The sequence below is a fragment of the Diuraphis noxia genome, unplaced genomic scaffold (assembly GCF_037042655.1).
Source record: "Diuraphis noxia isolate RWA-SAM2 unplaced genomic scaffold, SU_Dnox_SAM2 contig0002, whole genome shotgun sequence".
Classification (NCBI taxonomy): Eukaryota; Metazoa; Arthropoda; class Insecta; order Hemiptera; family Aphididae; genus Diuraphis; species Diuraphis noxia.
In genome coordinates, this window is record NW_028301712.1 from 60,943,236 (window position 1) to 60,963,490 (window position 20,255).

Sequence of the window (20,255 nt, forward strand, 5' to 3'; positions counted from 1 at the left end):
TTTCTATACGTTTGCTGCAGCAGCGTATATATCTATAGAGGAAGTATATACATTTACATTAAAACACACACACGCATATATTTGGTATGTGCAGAATTTTGTGTATATCTCGTTTCGGGAAAATAATAATATGTATAAATCCTTCCTTAAATATACGGTGTAGGCATGTTTGCATAGGCTTAATGGGTCGTCCCGCCCGAGAACGTATATATTTATATATATATATATAGTGCATATATACACCTATATATGTATGACATGAAACGGGAAACGGTCGTTTTTGTTTTGTTTCGTGCGGTGAATCGGAGCCCATGTTCCGCGGTCTCAATCGCAGCGGACGGATACCACCACTGCTCCCTCGGAAACGCTGCGTCGTTGATTGATTGTCTCCCGGAATACGCGCGCGCTTCTCCGCACGGAGCACGCATATGTCTTTTGTATATTTGTGTAATCCGTATGACTAACAAAATAAACAGAGTATATATATATACACTGCAAATGACGAACGCAACTGCTGCAGTCACTGTGACACGAATGCGGGCAGTTTCGCTAAACAAAAAAAAAGTATAAACATTCGAGAAGAGGGCCCTATCGTTTTAATGCATTTCGACGTCGATGTATAATATACACGTACGTTTTCATTGTATCGAATTTCGTTGTTTTTCGTTTAATGCGTGGGACTGATTCTATATACACATAATGTTATATCCCGGAGAATATAATGTTGTTTATATATATAAATATATGATATAGGCTTCTGCCTTGTCGTTATTTGTCATACATATATATGTGCGCGTATGGGCGTTATATATGATATGCTAGTATGGTATGACATTAAATATAATAATAATATTATGAAACTATAATTTATTATAGACGCCGATTTGCGAGTATCAGAATGAAATCAGCCAAACTAAACAATAATATATAATAATATTATGCGCATCTCACTTGGCGCCGTATTATAGCGGGTGGAGTGGCTTTCCGGGGCGTCGAGGTTTTAGTGGCGCCAAATATTTTTAAATTACTGCTGCTTATAGTTTTTACAAATGTATTTATAAACAGAATTTCTACTCGTTTATTAATTTCTAGTTAGTGTATATATAACTAACACTATTAGGTATTTATTATGTGTACATTAAGTGGCGTAAATTGGGCTAAATTGTTAGGGTTGCAATCAGTTTCTAGGCTGGACAGGTACATTATAATATCATTACGAGTGTTACTAAAACGTCATTTTTTTTGTTTTGTTTTTTTTTGCAGACCTGAAGAAACCGTTTACGTCCGTACCGTATTCGGTGAGTGTAGAAACGGACCGAAACGTTGAGCTCCGATGCTTGCCGCCGGACGGTGTTCCTCCACCCCGAGTGTACTGGCTACGCAACAACGTTCCTATCGAGCCAGACAACAACATGATCGTATCCAGTGAGGGTAACCTGTTGATCGGCCAGGCCCGACTGCAGGACACAGCCAACTACACTTGCGTGGCCGAGAACGTGGCGGCCAAAAGGCTCAGTGACCCGGCGTTGCTCACAGTTTACGGTGAGTTTTCTTCAGCAAGTATTATATGCTTTTATATACTGCATGATGAGTGTACGCTGCGAGGTCAGACGCGACAAATCATTCTCGTGAAAAATTGTATTGAAACTTTGAAGTAATAAACTTATGACATCAATTTAGCCGGTATAAATAAGCTAGCGGCGGGTATACGAATTATCGATTTATAGTATTAATAGTATAAGTATCTATATCCATATTTGCAAGTACCTACCTAACACTATTTCTTCAGTAATAGGAACATGTTTAATGCACTAAAAACCTACTGCATATATAAGCATACCTACACTTTAACTTTGAAAATTTACGAGTTTTGCTACTTACGATTTTTATTTTACATTGAAATCCAATTTGAAAACAAATATTGTGTTTATAGGAACATGCCGTTTTTATAATACTTCAAAATCACCATAATAGAAAAATATAGCGAAGAACCTATTGTATTTAAATGTTAGCCTTTTTCAGTACTAAAATTGAAACAATATTGATAAATAGTGTTTAAAAATTTTTATTTTGAAAATGCTAACAATGCTAAGATAAATATTTTGTGAAATTTTAAAGTTTTAATATATATTTATTTATATACAGTGAAAACTCTCTATAACGAATCTGAAGGGACCATGTGATTTATTTCGTTATTGAGAGTTTTCGTAATAGAGAGTAATTAATAGGTTTTAAATCAAACCAACCATTATAAGTTAACTTAATGTTATTTACGTAATATAGAGTTTTTTGTTGTACCGAGTTTCGTTATAAAAAGTTTTTACTGTATTATAATGTGTAAATTTTTCCGCCATTTTATTATCGAGAATTTCTTACTGTTCATAAAGTATTCTAACTAGATGAAATTGTCTCTAGGGAAAAAATTGCAAATATTTATAGGTATTTATTGGACTGGCTACCATTACTTGTTCACTGCTACTTTTCAGCCTTATCTCGTTGGTAGTTGGTATATTATTATTATACGAGTATAGCTATACATAATATGTGTATTTACAGGCGATTCGAATCTCGCAGATTTTCTCGTAGGTAAAAAATGCATTTTCCAGGGTAGAGACTGCTCGTGTGTGGCCGATACCTAAAAATAGTTTATAGGTAATAAAACCTGCGATTTTTTTTTTTGTTTTTATCGCGCGCGCGTTAACCTCTTCGGGTCTCCGGCAACGTGACAGAAATCGACGCGCGTGTTCCGCTCGTCATTATTATAAAACAATAATATATAATATACGTGCGTATATAAGAAACGCAACGCGTCTACTACCGAGCAGCAGTTTATTGCCTGTTGCCCTTCTGTGCACGCACTTGTGCGATGGATATTTATTTTTTATTATTGTAAATTTTTTACCCGGCGCCGTCCCATTTCTTCGCGACCAGTGACGGCGGTGGATCGTAAAATAAAAGAACGCACATTGATGCTATATGTGCACGCATATTTTGTACGTGTATATATGTATATGATATATGCATATTATATAGTTTCAAAACGAATATATAGGTCGTGTTCGTATATAAATATATAATATACTGTACAAAATATTATAATATATATAGTAATAGTAGTAGTATAGCCCTTCTTCGCGTTTTATGCAAACACGCTTCGCCAATATCGTTTGCCCGTCATAATAAATTTACATCCACCGTGACAACGACGACGCATGTGTGTATATGTGTGTTAGACTTTATATACTACGATGAATCCGGCACCACCGTAATATATTGTATAATAATAATAATATTATTATTATTATTATACGTGAGCTTGGCCGCATATAGCTGCAGTATAGACATACCTAGTGTATTTTTCGATCAGCCGCCGATCGTGTTTATCGACGGCAGCAGTAGCGAAAAAATATAAACCACGTCTGCTTTCCTCCGCACAAAATATCATAATATAATGTTTCGGATTGCGTTTCGGCATTTATTATTCATATACTGGATAAAAGATTTTGTATGTTTACATTTTAAAAACCACTCTCGAGGTCAACAACGTAGAAACCGCGTTGAAAACAGAAAAGCCGTTGATATACTACCTCTATTATAATATATTATAATCTAACACGCATATTATTACTTAATAAATAATTATATTATATTATTCTAATATATACTATATACATATATATATATATATATATATATATATATATATATATATATATATATATATATATATATATATATATATATATATATATATATATATATATATATATATATACGTGCGGTCAAGATGAGGTGTATATTTTGATAATATTCCGCTTCGTCCGTTTACAATTATTAGCATCATAATGCGCGTAGCTGTAATACGTTAAGTTTCCTTTCCAAAGATATTATTGTGAGCGTATATCACACGAGGCTGTCGTGAGTATATATCCTTTTTTTGATGAACTCATAAACCAAACTCAAGAATAGTATCACATCTCGACACTATTGGAATCATTTTTTAAAATTTTTACTCCGAATCAAGATTGAATTAATTAAATGATTTTCATTATATGTTCCTATAAACGCATTGCACGAAATATACGTATACTTTATATCCACACACACGCACACATGCATCTAGTATATAAATATATTATATGTTTGTACGCGTAATTAGAAAACGGTGTTATTTACTGCACTTTATATTATAATAGTCATCACTAGAACATAAAACAAATAAACATAAAAATCAAATGAAAAGTATAATATTTTTATGTATGGTAGGCCCATTTATTTTATATATGTGTTCTCCGAAAAGGTATAAATAAAATAATATTTTTTTGTTTCCTATAACGGTTTTACGATGATGGTTTTTAACTATTAATTCGAAATGCAATAATACGACTCTGGAAGGTTTGCACCTGGCTACGCTTTCTTTCGTTTTATTTTTATGCCCGATTTTTAATAATTCTCTCTCACTCTTTTAATCAACTGAATAGATTTTTTACATACATAATATAATGGTGAGTGGTGACCATAAATTGACTAATGAAAACAAATGATTTTACTTGGACGTCATTTCTATATAACTTTTGGTATGTATATTTTATAGATAAATACTCGAGAAAAAAAGTGAGTGAATATTATTTTCATTCGTTAAATCATTTGTTCGTGTATAGTCTCATTAGCGATCTCTGGTCTAGTTAGGCACTCCTTTATAATAATGGTCTATAAAAAAAATGCGTAACGTTTTCAATGGATTTTATTCGAAAAAACGACATTATGTGTGTATAGAAAATTATTCCAAACCTACATTTTATACAACACGAAGTTATACCTCTGCCCCGCCCACTCGCGCATCTACGCACGTGATATATATTATATACTTATAAATAAAACGTTTTGCCAAGGATATATACCAACGGACGATTTGTATTCAAACGTTTTACCCGGTCGTATTTCACGGTTCCCCCTTAATACAGCCAGCTATCACTACAACAACTACATCTCACCTATACACTCTTCCGGAAACCGTTTCGGAGTAAACCGTCTTGGTGGAAGGAGGCAAAGTCATTTTCGCGGAAAAACGACTCTATTACCGCGACTGGTTACCGCGGGTTTTTGGCGGCTGGAATATATACACGTGTACATAATATATATTATATATACGATGTACCGTGATGGCGGTGCAGATTTCATTAACTCGGCGCCTTACATAAATATTCATCAGAAATTAATGAAATAGAATGATAAAAACAAATGGAAATCGTCGGCGGAATGCAGTAGCGATGAATATATATTATATATATTATACAGTTATATTCTACTCGTTTTTCTTTTATTTTTGGTCCGACACCTCGCGATCTCTCGACACAACACGCCCCCGCCACCGCGGGGATCGCTGGTAATGAAACACCCGCTGTATATATATATATATATATATTAATGCATACTGTGATACTACTACGATAGCGTCACACACATATATACATATATATATATATATTTTAACCTCCCTTGTAAATCTCGGTAGGTGCCTACTTCATGCGCTTATAATGTAGGAGAGAGAGCTTAGCTTATGAATATTCCTTTACAACAGTTATTTGTCATCGGTATATATATTATATTATATGCCATATTGGACGTCGTTCGTCGGTAGGTATACTCATCAAGTCCGACTTAAGGGATTTATATCCCCTCCGTTGTATTTATATATATATATTATATGATACGATGTACATGCATTATGATTATATACATATAAATCGAACGCGTAAGCATTTCGTCAAACACGAGCTCATTGTTCTATGTACATATATATATATATATATATATATATTATAGACCTAAAGTATATTCGATAGTTACGTAGGCTGTATTTATATATATATATGGGTACGCCGTCTCAGATATTATACGTCTGTGCATTGCATAGGTTTGGATATTATGAACGTTAACCCTTTCCGCACTCAGCTATCGAGCAATATACTGCAGGGGCGCAGCTCCGACAAAAGCCGAGTTTTTCAATAAAACCGAGACGACTAAGCCATGAAATACGTATATATAATGTTATATACGGCGTTATACATATATAGTGGTGCCCGCCTAAATGTTTTTTTTTCTCTCTCTCAGCCTGTGAAAGTGATTGATAGAGTATTTTACATAACGTAATAGATAGCGCCTGTGCTCGTAAATAAGCACACGGGAAACGGCCGTTTTCTTCGCAGATATAATATAATATGCGGACCTTTGTGCGCAGGCATTTTTGAATACGCGATCCATCAGTTTTATCGAATATACGCGCTAAGGCGGGTGTTATAAGTAAAAGAACGGACGGCTGCGAAGGGATATGCGTAGGTAATCTAGAGAGCGAAAAAAAACACATCTTGATTTAAATGTTATTAAGTAGATCGGTATTTTTATTTTATATATATACATGTATACAGGTATAATAAACCTCATCGCGTTTACCCGAACCGAAAAAATAAACATCAAATAGAACGCCGGGAATTAGTAACGTCCATTACTGAAACCGTCCCAATCTGTGTAATGGACTTTGTGTCTGCTATTTAATATTTGCCCTTTTATAAAAACAACATCTCGTTAGATTTATTATTATTACTATTATTACGCTTTTATTCTTTTTTTTACTGCAGTGATTTAAAATATGACCCAACCCTCGAGTATTCGTTAGACGCCATTTGAGTCTCGTATATTGTTATTATTATTGCATGTATAGTGTGTTGTTGTTTTTTATATTTTAAGTCAAATTTGTCATCACGTGAGGTCGTTGTGTATTCAGAATACTATATACAGGATGATACATTTAACATAAGACACACTCATTATTTCAGAAAACGCTAAGGTTTTAAAAAATATTTTGCTTAAATCATATATTCATATAATTTTTTAAGTTATTAAAAAAAATATTTATTAACCCTTATAATTTCTTGATTTCTTAATCTTTTAAATAATAACATATACATTTGATTTCATATTGCAAAGCAGAATATTTTTCGTAGTATTTCGATCGGTAAAAATCGAATTTCGGAAAAGTAGTTTTTTAGTACCTAGTTATTTAAAGTTTTGATGAGCGGAAAGTGGACCAACATGTTGAATATTATTGGCCCTTCTATTATTACGACTTCACTACTCCACTCAGCTAATAAAAATGTTATAAGTTTTTTTACGTCTTATAATTCATGAATCATGACGTTCTTGTCCAAGATTTGAATTTTTGTAATATTCTGTTTTGAAATAAGTGATTTAAAATGCACGAGTCATCAAAACATATTTAAAAAAAATATGAAAAAAATATAATTTTTGTTTTGTAAGACTCGTTGTTTTTTGTCTACTTAAAATAGTGTAAAACAAATATTTTCAAAAACGTTTATAGGTTTTGAAATAATAAATGTCTTACTTTAAATGTTTCACCCGGTATATACATGTTATTTTGCAAAAGACAAATTTGCCGTAAAAAAAATTGATAGCTCTCGGTATATATTTACTCGGCGTAACGAAACTGTCGCTCGTTATTACGATACTGCATTATTATAATATGCATAACTAGATAATGGAATATTATTTGACCCGATCGTGAAAATCAATTTTACGTTAGCGTAATATATATAAGTCTGCGGTTGACGTGTAAAAAGTAAATATACCTATAATAATAATAATAATACGTAGTAGTCTACAGTCACGTTAATTTTCAATATTCCGTCGATCGTGTGCACCATGCACACGTTTATTTTTATTTTTTACTCCTTTATAATTTCGAACGAAAGCGTTGTTTTGTATTGTTTTCAATTATTAATGCGCACCTACCTGTCTAATCGCATGATATCGCGGGAACCAGTTCCGACGCGTAGGTCGGATATCGTTTAGTGAAACTCATCAATACCCGAAAATCGTCTAAAGATTTTTTTTTTTAATACAAGAATTATTATACGACGACGATATAAAAGGATAAAACCCGTATTTAAATGGTTTTTTTCAATATAATAATATAATGAAACACTAAATGGCTCTTGGAAACATCGTGATTGCTTTGTGTGTATACTGCTCTAATGCTGCGGTGTGCTATTCATGCGCTCCGAAGGCGATAACATTTTGTCGTAAGTGCCTATAATTATTACTCGATTCGATTTACATTACAAGCCAGGCAAATGATGTGTATTATTATTATTATTATTATTATTATTATTATTATAGGTACCTTAGCGCACTTTATTAAAATAAATCACATGAAATTTGAAAATTGACAGCAGAAGAATGCGAGGACGAAATTTTAAATAAATCACGTTTCTTTAGTATTTAGATTCAAATTCAAATTTATATGAAATGATATCCTTAAATATAAAATTATATTCAAATTAAAATCAAGTAGGTATTCTCGTTTAACCCCGCGTCGATTTGGAATTAAAACAAAAACCATTAAGTTTCTATACATTATTGCTGCAGACTATGGGTAAAACAAAAGACTAATAATAACAAAAACTACGCATTCGGATAGTACAAACTGGAATGCATTCACTAATTTTCAAACCGCGTATTAATTAATTTATTTTGCTCGGGAATAACAGTTTTCATTCAAAATTTGTGATGTAAAACCAAAATTATTGCCATTATAAACTTATAAAGGATGTGCCTCTATATATAATAACGCTTAAACGACGGCTCAAGATAATGTATTTTTTTTTGCAGCGCACCCGTCATCATTATTATGATTGCTTTTATTATTATTATTATTATTATTATTATAATATAGAGCGGCATCGATTAACTAAGTATATAATGTATAGATTACCTACACTCTTTAAAAACTAAGCGTTTTGGTCGATACTTTTGCAGCAGATATAGGTGAGGTGCGTGTGTAAATGAAAAAGCATAATAATAAATAAACACAGTATCATATATATATATATATGTAAATATAATAGGCTCCACCTTGTACTTAAACCTTTATAATATATTATATTGTTCTATACGATCATCCGATATTGTCTTAGCCGTGTACCTATATGTATACTCGTATGATATTATAATGGTATTTTGTTTTTTCCTTTATAAGAGCAATAGAATTGTATATAGTTACATGCGTTTGCAGTCGTTGTATGCGAGTGCATAAAAAATCTGCAAGGAATTTCACTGAAACCCTCTTTTTCGCCTCCGTTACTGCGAAGGCGGGGGAAAAGCAAGATAAGTGGCGACGTTGGAGACGAGGGGCGAGGGAGACCATAAATTACGTGTGGCGAGGCCAAAAATAATTAGCCCGTTATACAGGGCGATTTTTTTATCATGAACCACTCATTATTTCAAAAAGTATCAATGTTTTTGAAAATATTTTTTTACAAAGTTTCATGTTGTTAAAAAAACAACGTTTTTATAAAAAAATTATATTTTTTAATATTTTTTATCCTTATAATTTTTTAAGTTTTTTACTTTTTTGAATGGCAACCTAGAGTTTTAATTTCATATTCCAAAGCAGAATATTTTTCTAAGTATTTTGATACGTAAAAGTCGAATTTTGGACGAGTAGTTTATGAGTTATAAGTATTTAAAGTTTAGATTGGCGGAGTGGAGAGGTACGGGGTTACCCCGCAAAATGTTTGTCCACTACTCCGCTTGTCTAAACTTTAAATACTTATAACTCATGATCTACTCGTCCAAAATTCGATTTTTACGTATCAAAATACTTAGAAAAATATTCTGCTTTGGAATATGAAATTAAAACTGTAGGTTGCCATTCAAAAAAGTAAAAAACTTAAAAAATTATAAGGATAAAAAATATTAAAAAATATAATTTTTTCATAAAAACGTTGTTTTTTTAACAATATGAAACTTTGTAAAAAAATATTTTAAAAAACATTGATACTTTTTGAAATAATGAGTGGTTCATGATAAAAAAATCACCCTGTATATGCACGCCGACTACGACGACGGCGGCAGAGTGTAAGTCCACCGAGTTGTGACTTTTATATGCGGCAGTGGTAATTGAAAATCTCTGAATTTATTATTATTTGTCCGCGCGACACGACGAGAGGCTAAATCCAAGTGTGTGTGTGTGTTTGTCGCAGGTTTGTTTATGATCGAAAGACACGTCTTGCTAAAGTGTCGCGAGCGGGACACGCGCCAAGATAAAAACAAGAAATATTAACACACAGACAAGATGTATGAACAGTTTTTCGGCTGGATCGGTCGAATATGAGTAGTGAACATTTTAACGAAAAAAAATCATCTAATTGAAACGGTCTAAAAAAAAATAAGTACATAGGTAGGTACTTCATATATTTTGTGAATAAAATATCTACAGTACCTACAGCTATTATATTTTATTTAGGTGCTTGCGAGTTACCGATATTTTATCCACCTTTATTAGGTATTTATAAACGTTTAATGGATTGAACAATTTTTATCTTCTTAGCTGGTTTTCGGTTAGAATGGCGCGTTAACTATACTAATGCTTTTTTAGGTTGGTTTATACAATGTGTCCAATTCACTTATGGTACGTTCGTAAAAATAACTGATACCTCTATGGCTCTATAGGTAATATTAATAATATTATCATACACTTTATTTTAAATACATTGTACTGCTGACTGACGCGATTAATTGCCATCATATTTTTTAATTCTCATTGAAATCGAAACAAAACATTGATGCGATTTACATTTTTTATGTTTCATTTTCGTTTATACGTCACTTAGTATGCTGTTATTTTAAATCAACAGTTGCGTGTGTACAGCTATTACGTAAAAGTACATCATTTTTTGTTGTTGTTGTTTTTTTTTTTTTCATTAATTTTTTTCTCGCCACCCCTGAAAAACAATGAAAAGCGGTCGTAATAATATATGAAAAATAACGGAGGTGGTTAAATTATTATTTGCGTTTCTGAAATTGGCGTTCGAATGCGTTTTGTGCACAAAGCCCGAAAAGTCGTGTTGTCGAATATGGATGCACGTGATTTTAAAACAAAAGCGCGCAGGATGTGACGGATAATGAATTCGGTGAATGATTTATGGTGGAGTCGCACATAGTATTATATAATATACTATATCCCATGTCCCTATATACCTATACTCTCTCTTTACCCTCCATAGTTGTACACCCACCCGGTCGATTCCACGTGTACGTCGTGTGTATAATATATAGGTATATATATATAATATAATAATAAAACTAATGGACCGAATATCCGATAAGGATTCTCACCGGTCGACTCGTATTTATGCCGCGAATGCTCGATTAACGATCATGTATACGTAGGTTATATACAATGTATTATATATATATATATGATATTATAGTACCGCGGGTTGGATTGGTTAACATAATTGCGTATTAACCATATACCGCTACGCGCTTTCTCCGGCAAAAACAGTTTATCAAACGCCGAAATTCGTCGCTGAAACACTTACGACTCTATATGTACGCATAATATAATATATCATCGTGCTGTATATTATTATATACCACTACTTTGGGCGGGGTCGACGACAACTTATTGTCATACAACAGCTATGTCGGAATTAATGATTCTCGACAACCGTATTCAATCTTGAAGTATAATATTGTATAAACGCGCATCTTACATAGCAAGGACGCTCATATTTGAGATTTTTAATCAAATATAATATACAAATTTGACGCTCAAACCCCTTGAAAACGTATCCTCAAAGATCTCGTTTTTATTGTCTTATTGCGCACTTTTTCCTTGAATTCAACCCTAAAATTTATACTGTTAGCCACTTAATTCGATTGTACGAACTTGTAGCGATGTGGCATAAATAATTCTCGACGTCAAAGATATACTATAATGTGGTTTCCCAATAACTCGAAAATTGGCTGCGATCATAGCTTATTCTATACAATATAATATATTTGATCCCTTAAGGATTTTCATCATTGTTTTGTACCTACGTCCTACAAATATAGCTAGTGCCATAACGGTAGTAAATGTTATACACTATACGTATATATAATATAGGTAAAATTATAAATATAGGTACGTATTATTCTGTTTTTTAATATATTGGTTTTATTTATTAATTTCCCGTTTTATTCTTTTCTGTGTATAAATGTATAAAGCGATACCAATTTTGTTTAATGGTCAGTTTTGTAGTCATAATAACTTATTTTCCGGCATCATCATTCAAGGAACGCGTATGCGAATATTTGATACCAAATGTATTTACCTCGTTTTCTAACTCATTTTGTACAAATATATAAGGGTTGACATGTCTGTATATAAAATATAACAAACGATCCGATCGTTTTGTTGTCATCTGAAATATGAGTCGTTGTTATCACGTTAACTACCAACTACATATTACACCTTTATTTTACTTTCTATCGACTTTTTACTCCACGGTTAGCATATTGTAGAGAACTAGACGATATTTCAAAAAATATCTACTTTTATAATTCTAATTTCCTCAACAAATGTTTTGTTCATTAACATATAATATTATATATTATTTAATTAATTTTGATTTACTGACCTACAAAGTAATATCATCACAGAATACTATTTATTTTTGAAAAGTGTATTGTATTGAAAGAATAAATCGCAGTCGAGCTATTGGTAACAATATTGTATTTGTATAAATTCCTATATTGTGCCTTTAAGAAATAAATTTCTTAATATTTTGTTTGAACCTGCTAAGACAGGGTCAATAATAAATACAATGCCTTTTTTTTTATAATACCAGGTATTTGCTAGCTGCTTTGTTATACGTGCGGTATATTCGATTAGGTGTAAAAGCTTTTTTACAAAATAGGTTAAACCAATCGATGTATGCAGTGCACCTATTATTATATAATATATTTATGATATTTACTATGTATTTATCCGAAACAATATATTACAATTATAATAGTTCAACTCGGCATGTTTTCATAAGTTGCGTGGTAGTATTATTAATTGTATAGAACTCAAACGAAAATCAACATCGCTAGTAACACAAAATAAAAATATTGTCGAGCGTTACAGACAGAAAATGGACAAGTTGTTTCACTAAATATGTCAATCATTCAACTTAATTTTATTCTTTTATTTTAAAGTTATTTTCAAAATGTAAGTTTTGTAATTTTTCAGTAACTATAATTAATATACTGTATTTTCAGATTCTTAAAATTTTCATACACCATTTAATGAACGACCAGTACAAATTTCTTATTTTTAATTACAACTATTTTTACTGTAAATGTAGATAATTTTTTTTATTTTCATTTTTATGCACCTTAAATACAACGAATAGTTCCCAGCTATTATATTGCACTACGGACGCGATGCTGCGTTAGGCTACTTTGTTGCAGGCTTATCGCAAAGGATAGTAATAATATGCAGATATTAATAATCGGTATATTATATTATTATATAGTATATACTATAATAGCAAAGTGTTTGAAGTTCTTTCTATTCAGTCATCTCGCACATACAGCAGAATTATCATCGTCATCAGTTTTTCTACGAGTTTATGTAACATATTTCACTACCTATACAAGATTCCAGATTTTAAAATTATCTGGTATATCAAATTATATACATATATAACACTATATATTAAACTATAGATACCTAGATCGTATTTATTGTTCTTATTCAGCTTCAACATTTAATATATAAAAAGGAATTTTAATAATATAAAAATAATCAACGTTTTGAAATTGAATTCGTAGAAAAACAATGTTTTTTTCTTTGCACGAATACGTAAGACCATCTGAACACGAGAAAAATAAAATATAAAAAACTACTCTGCTGAAACCCGCGAAATTATATATTGCTTGATCCCACGGCCGTATAATAGTAAAAAGTTTGCCCGGCAGTGGTAAAATTCCAATCAGTCCTGGATAATTGGAATGCAGTCCCCTAAGCAATTATATATCTTTGGCGGTGGCGTGTGTACTTAAAATTCTCGAGACACTCGACAACGGTGCTTTTTCTTTTGGTAAATTTTCGGCCATTATTGCATTCTGTTGGTACTGCGGCGAAGTTCGTTTGAAGCGGACGATAAAAAAAACTATAAAGCAATTTTTTCTTCTTCCAAAAAGTCTTACCAGTGCAGGGGTCGTGACAACACCAGATACATGTAACTTTATAAAATTGTCTTTCTCTGCGCAGATATTGTTAAATTACTTCCCGGAGACGGTCGTTATATAAGGTATCTATATAAGTAAGTATACAATATAAGGACAAGTATGGACGCAATGAACCGTTCATTTACATTTTTACAATAATAATCACATTTTATGTATTGTTTGTATATATACGCGTATTGGTCGGTCATTGTTGTTTGTTGTTTATTTTTTTCTTCTATTGTTCACGTGCGTGCGTTTCTTGGCCTGCCGAAGAAAGAGTCCGCGGCTCGTCGGGGTGGGGTGGCAGGGTCGTCGAGTTCACGTGGATTTCCATTTTCTGCAGTTGATTATTAATATTATAATTGTAGAAAATAAGCGCACATCTTCTTTAGTTCGTTAAAGAAAAAAAATAATAATCATAACTATAATGAAAATAATGAATAAATTGCGTTCACCCGTCTGTGGTAAAATCGATTGGCGATAAATTATGAATGGTATAAATTACTTATCCGGAATTGTGTTGAATAATTTATGCACGTCAAAAGAGTTGTGATTCCCCAATATAAAATGAAAACCTTAAAAGGTGTTAATTGTTAATGTCATTCGTTTTCAAAGTTATTCTTAAGTCTTATTATTTACTTTAATTCACGAGATTTTGGTTCTCATTTAAAAATTAGTCCTCTCAATAAAATGTATAATATACCAGATTCCTATTATATTTACATTATACTTAAATGTTTATATAAACTTTTGAACATTCCCCTAAAACGTGTTGTAAATTTTCACAAAATAGGTATAGTCATATCAGAATGCCCTAAAGTATAATTCGGCCGTGAATTATATTTTAAAAATTCAATCCTATATAGAAAAATAATTTATTCATATCTTTGTGAAAAACCTGTGGCTAATTAGCAGTATAATTACGATCAACATCGCATGATCTTCTGGTGATCGAAAAACCCTTTAATAATTATTATAAATATGATTTCATTTCATATAAGTACATTTTTAAGGAAATATACTCTTTAAATTCAATAAAAAATTGTATTCGTATAATAATAATGTAAACAAAATCGACAAAATATGTTCCATATTGGTATATATAATATAATATTATTGTGTATCTATATATGCACTTGTGGTCTTGACATTATATTAATTAAGAAGAGTAAATTTCCCTTAAGGACAACATAAGAGTTATAATATCTTCATAAATATAATTATGCCCACTAGTTTTTCTCATTGATAATCCTTTTAAAAAATGGTAATATTTTTTTCATCCAACAATTTCTCTCTAGAAAACAGTCAAATTGCTTTAATAAGTCAGCAGTCATCCACATCCGAAAAATCTGGAAGAGGGGGTGTAAAATTAAGGAGTCTTTACCCTTCAAACTTCTTTCACGGATTGTTTTTCAGTGCACATTTTGGCAATCAAAACTTTTTTACCCCCTTAAACCCATAGTGACGTAGTGTAGAACTGCAAGCCGCATAATGAACTTATATTTAAATAACTTATTTAAGTACGTATTTTACGAAAGCAGAGATTATGTGATTTATTTATTAAATATAAACATTGTTATAAGTCGCAGGAAATTATAACTTTAAATATGATTAAATTCACTAGAGTGGAAAAACCTATTGCAAACTTCATATTTTTGAAATCAAGGTTATTTAAATTCGTTGTTAACGTCATGAAAGGCTATTATTTTTCATTCTAAAACATATTCATTATCTCAAAAAATTGCTGAAAAATCTCAGAAATAGAATGTATGCATTTTTTTTTTTTAATTCCGCTTAACTTAATAATAGATTTCTAATAATTATATAATATTATAAATGATACTTTTTTTTTTAGCAATTCAAGAATAATTATGTTTTCACTAGTCATCGGCTTTATTTCTCTCGATACCTCGTTTACCTATATATATATCGCCATACTCAACATAAATGGAATTCATTTAAACGTTTTAAAACCGTATGTAATATATTATTGTATATATAGGTACCATACTATATAGTATAATCCTCGTATTATCCGAGCTGTGAGGGATTTCAACTATTGGGTCACGCTTGGCGCAATATTAATAAATATATATAATAATATTCTAAATGCGAATAATTATATCAGACCACCACAACCCTTCGTGACATAAATTTCGCTATTCGTTTTTACGATGGGTCCTCGGTCATTAAGCTGCGAGTTGTATGGGCCGTGTGGGTGGTGGCGTTTCAGGACCAAAATATATATATGTATAAAAAAACCACCAAAACGCAACTATATACGTATACCGCTATATTATGTTCTGTATGTATCGCGGCAGAACTGATTCCGGGCGTATTTTTGGAGGAGGAGGATGGGTGATAGGGACAAACCTATCGTAAATTTTACAAGCACGATATTATTATATACGTATATACACACACAGTCGCAATCAATTATCGCACACGAGAGTCCCTTTCATAAACACTCTGAATCCGAAATGCTGCGGGCGGGCTTGTCGAGGGTCTCTTTTTCATTGCACGCTCGTTGTTATTATTGGGCTAATGATCCGGAACTAACAATATACCGCTAGCGTAGAAACGCCAAAGCGTGTGCACGGTGCAGTGTGCATAGTTTAATACATATTATATTTATAACAATAATATATACCTACGTGTATCCGTTTTTGGTGCGGTGCGCATTATATACATGTAGGTAGGTTGGTGTATCGAAAAAAACAATTTTGAGTATTATTATTATTTCTATTTATTATTATTATTATTATTATTATTATTATTATAAAGGTGTTAAAGTGTTATATACACTATGAAGTCGTCGTCCTCGAGCTTATTAAAATCGGGTTTTTAGACGAAGCACTTACACGTATTAATAATATGGGCAATCAAACTCTTTTGAATGTGCAGCACCCCCCTCCCCTTTCCTGTATAGTTGTGCTGCTGCAGTACCTACACGACGACTTTTTAATCACTTTGACAACGTCATCGTCAGTTGTCGTGGTCGTTATGCACGTGCCGACGTGGTATACAATGATCGTGCGCGCGCGTGTGGGTATGTGTTCGCGTATTTTAGTACACACACACGAACTTTTTTCACCGTAAGTAATATACTTAATTCAAAAATATAATATAGCTTTACCATCAAAGTAGAAATCATTCTATTGAAAATGCCGTACTCCGGCAACGTTATCGAGATTCGAACGTAATCGTATTATATTTTTCATTTAAAATTGTTTCTTTTTACAGTGTTCTTGCCCATACACGTTCTCAGATACTTGGAAAACGGCAACGAAATAAAAAAACGATCCTTTTTGTGATGCCGTACAAATTACTCTATATACGCATACTGCACTGTTCCAATTATGTTTTATTTTATCACTGAACTTTTGTTGGTAATCAATTATAACGTATTTATTTATTGTGCCATTGAACTCTTCCTCGTACTCCGATTTAATTGTCAGTTACAATAGTTATCGATTTTACATGGAACTTTTCGAATAATTCATCAATTATAAAATATTATTTATATCATCATAAAACTGATGTACTATTATATTTTAACACATTATACACGTGATATAATTATATATTTTATTAGGTATGTTATAGTTGCGTTGATTAGTTAATTACGTTTTCTAGTAAATCGTATTAATTTTATGCCATCAAAATAATAGCATTTATAATTATTGCAATATTATTAAAACGAATAGTCTTAGTTTATATAACAGTAATAATTATTCGGTAGCGTTACAGTTATTACCAATTATATACCTATGATACAAAATCGAAGCATTTGAAAATAAATTACTTCGTTGTGGCCTTGTGGCGTCATCTGGTTAAGGAAAATATGGATAATTTTCCGCATCTAATTTAAATGGCATCAATGCTGGTTGTTGCCACTTGGTGGAATCGGCCTCACTATAATTAGATATTAGTGATATTAGTATATTACTCATTATTAATCTCGAAATTTACCTATCCTCCTCTTATTATGATTTTTTATATTTTTTTCCGTTACATTATAACATTACCTATGTCATATTGTTATTATTATTATAAATAATGATTGATTATGTTATTTTGATAATTGTTCAATACTATATACCTATACAAGTTCTATACACAAAAGAAGTTCGTACAGGTAGATGGTGCTTAATAATAATAAAAAAATCTTTTTAAATTAGTAACATAAAAATTTAAATAAACTCTGGGGCCTATTACGATTTATTTGTTCTTTTTGCAAAAAAATTAACTAACTCATAATCTGAAATGATTACTTTATCACTGACCGTCGGATTAAAATCATATACATATTGCTACGAAACAGCTGCAAGATATATCATTATATATTTTGTCCACAACGCGGATTCAATATATATTGTAACTAGGTGCAGTATTATTTAACTCATAACACTGAACATCGAGATTTGGAGGATGGCGGCCTAAAGTCTATTCCCATTTGTTTTCATTTTCACATATATGTTTACACGTAATACTCGCGTTGTGTCGTGTCCCAAAGAGATGCCCGGCTGTGCTCGGGTGCAGGGGTGTAGCCATCGTGCGTGACTTTCTAGCAAGAAAAAAAAAGCAATTCAAACGTACAAATCGAAATCCCGATGTCTTTCCTGCCACTCGGCGGCTGCACCCTCGTCGGTCGACCTGTCGCACTGCGCTGAACACACACGCACAGTACACCTCACATACATATATATATATATATATGTGTGTGTTTACTACGCATAATATTGTATATATTTTCGATCTACGTATCGTAATATTTTATTATATATATATATATATATATATATATATATATATATATATATATATATATATGCTGCCGCAGGTGTGTGCGCACGTGGGGTGGTTTGCGGGTAAAAACGTCTTTTGTCGTGGGCGCGGGAAAAGTTTCGTTATTGAAAATCTCGTTAACGAGACAGAAGTTTTTTCCCTCCGCCGCCGCAAACTTTTCGCTCCAAATCGCGGCCAACAGCAAACACTGGTGTCTTGTTGATTCTCCGTACGTGATAGTGTCGCGACTGGCGACCCTCCCCCCACCCACCCACCATTATGCGGTGCCGTCTTTGCGAAACGTACCAAATACAATAATAATACATATATATATAATATTTGTTATGCAATACGTAGCGATTTTGGAAATGAATCTTCTACACGGTATACGTATATAATATTTGCGACGAATTTCGGAGCGTTCTGTATATATACACCTGCTGAAGGTTCCCTATAGCTATTATATCTTTTGGTGGGCATCGAGAAGTTTATATTTTTTAAGCTGTATAAAACCATAAAACCTATTAAGTATTTAAGTATTCTATAAATTCCAAAAAATCCCCAGTAAACGTATATAATACAGTCATACATATATAGTCATTCCTATCATCTTAAATACGGCTGATATTGTCGGTATACATCGCGTCGTTGTATCTCAAGATTATTGTGAATAAATTTCTAAATATTTTCAACTTTCGCCGACCAGTTTATCGCGCATCACAACGGAAATACACATAAGTATATAGACCCCTTTAAGAATCAATTATATTTGAACTGAATAAAACCGCGATAGAATTTCTGATGAATATTTAGGTCGCGGTTTTAAAGAGATCAGGAATAGTAGCACTGGTATCATAGGTGATAATGATATATTATTATGTGTGATCGACAACGATCGTTTCAACAACGATGTATTATCCTCCTATATATATATTATTATATGTATTTTAATACACGTGGTACACACACGCTCGTCGCAATACTGAACCTATATACCTACTCACATTGTATATATATATATTTATAAAACAGATAAAACGTAATATAATATTATCGTTATTGGATACCCCGCGCGTATTACACGGCGAGCGTTGTTAACTTGTATATAATATACACACACAGTGTTGTATACCTATACTTGTACCGTATACGCGCTAGGCAGAGCGAGAGCAAACATTTTTAACGACCCGACTGCGCCGAACGCGGTCCTCATAATGAAAGTTGTTATGGCCGACTATAAAATGCGAAACAATATTCGAACGTTTATATTGTACATAGAGATACCTATAGAAGTACAAGGTATGTTATTATTATGTATAGGTGTTGTACGTGTAAATTATATTATTATTACTATTATATAATGTGTGTGCCGGGTAACCTGTTTGCTGTGCTGGATATAGGCA

The 20,255-nt window shown here is 32.1% G+C and overlaps 1 protein-coding gene across 4 annotated transcripts in view; it reads left to right on the forward strand.

Annotated features, from left to right (window-relative positions):
* Nucleotides 1–20,255, forward strand: part of unc-5 (netrin receptor unc-5) — a 127,832-nt gene that overhangs the window by 70,886 nt on the left and 36,691 nt on the right. For all 4 annotated transcript variants that reach the window (XM_089219146.1, XM_015511574.2, XM_089219145.1 and 1 more), the window contains one exon: nucleotides 1,264–1,542. In XM_089219146.1, coding sequence (XP_089075272.1) covers nucleotides 1,264–1,542 — 279 coding nt within the window. The remainder of the gene's footprint in view (nucleotides 1–1,263; nucleotides 1,543–20,255) is intronic.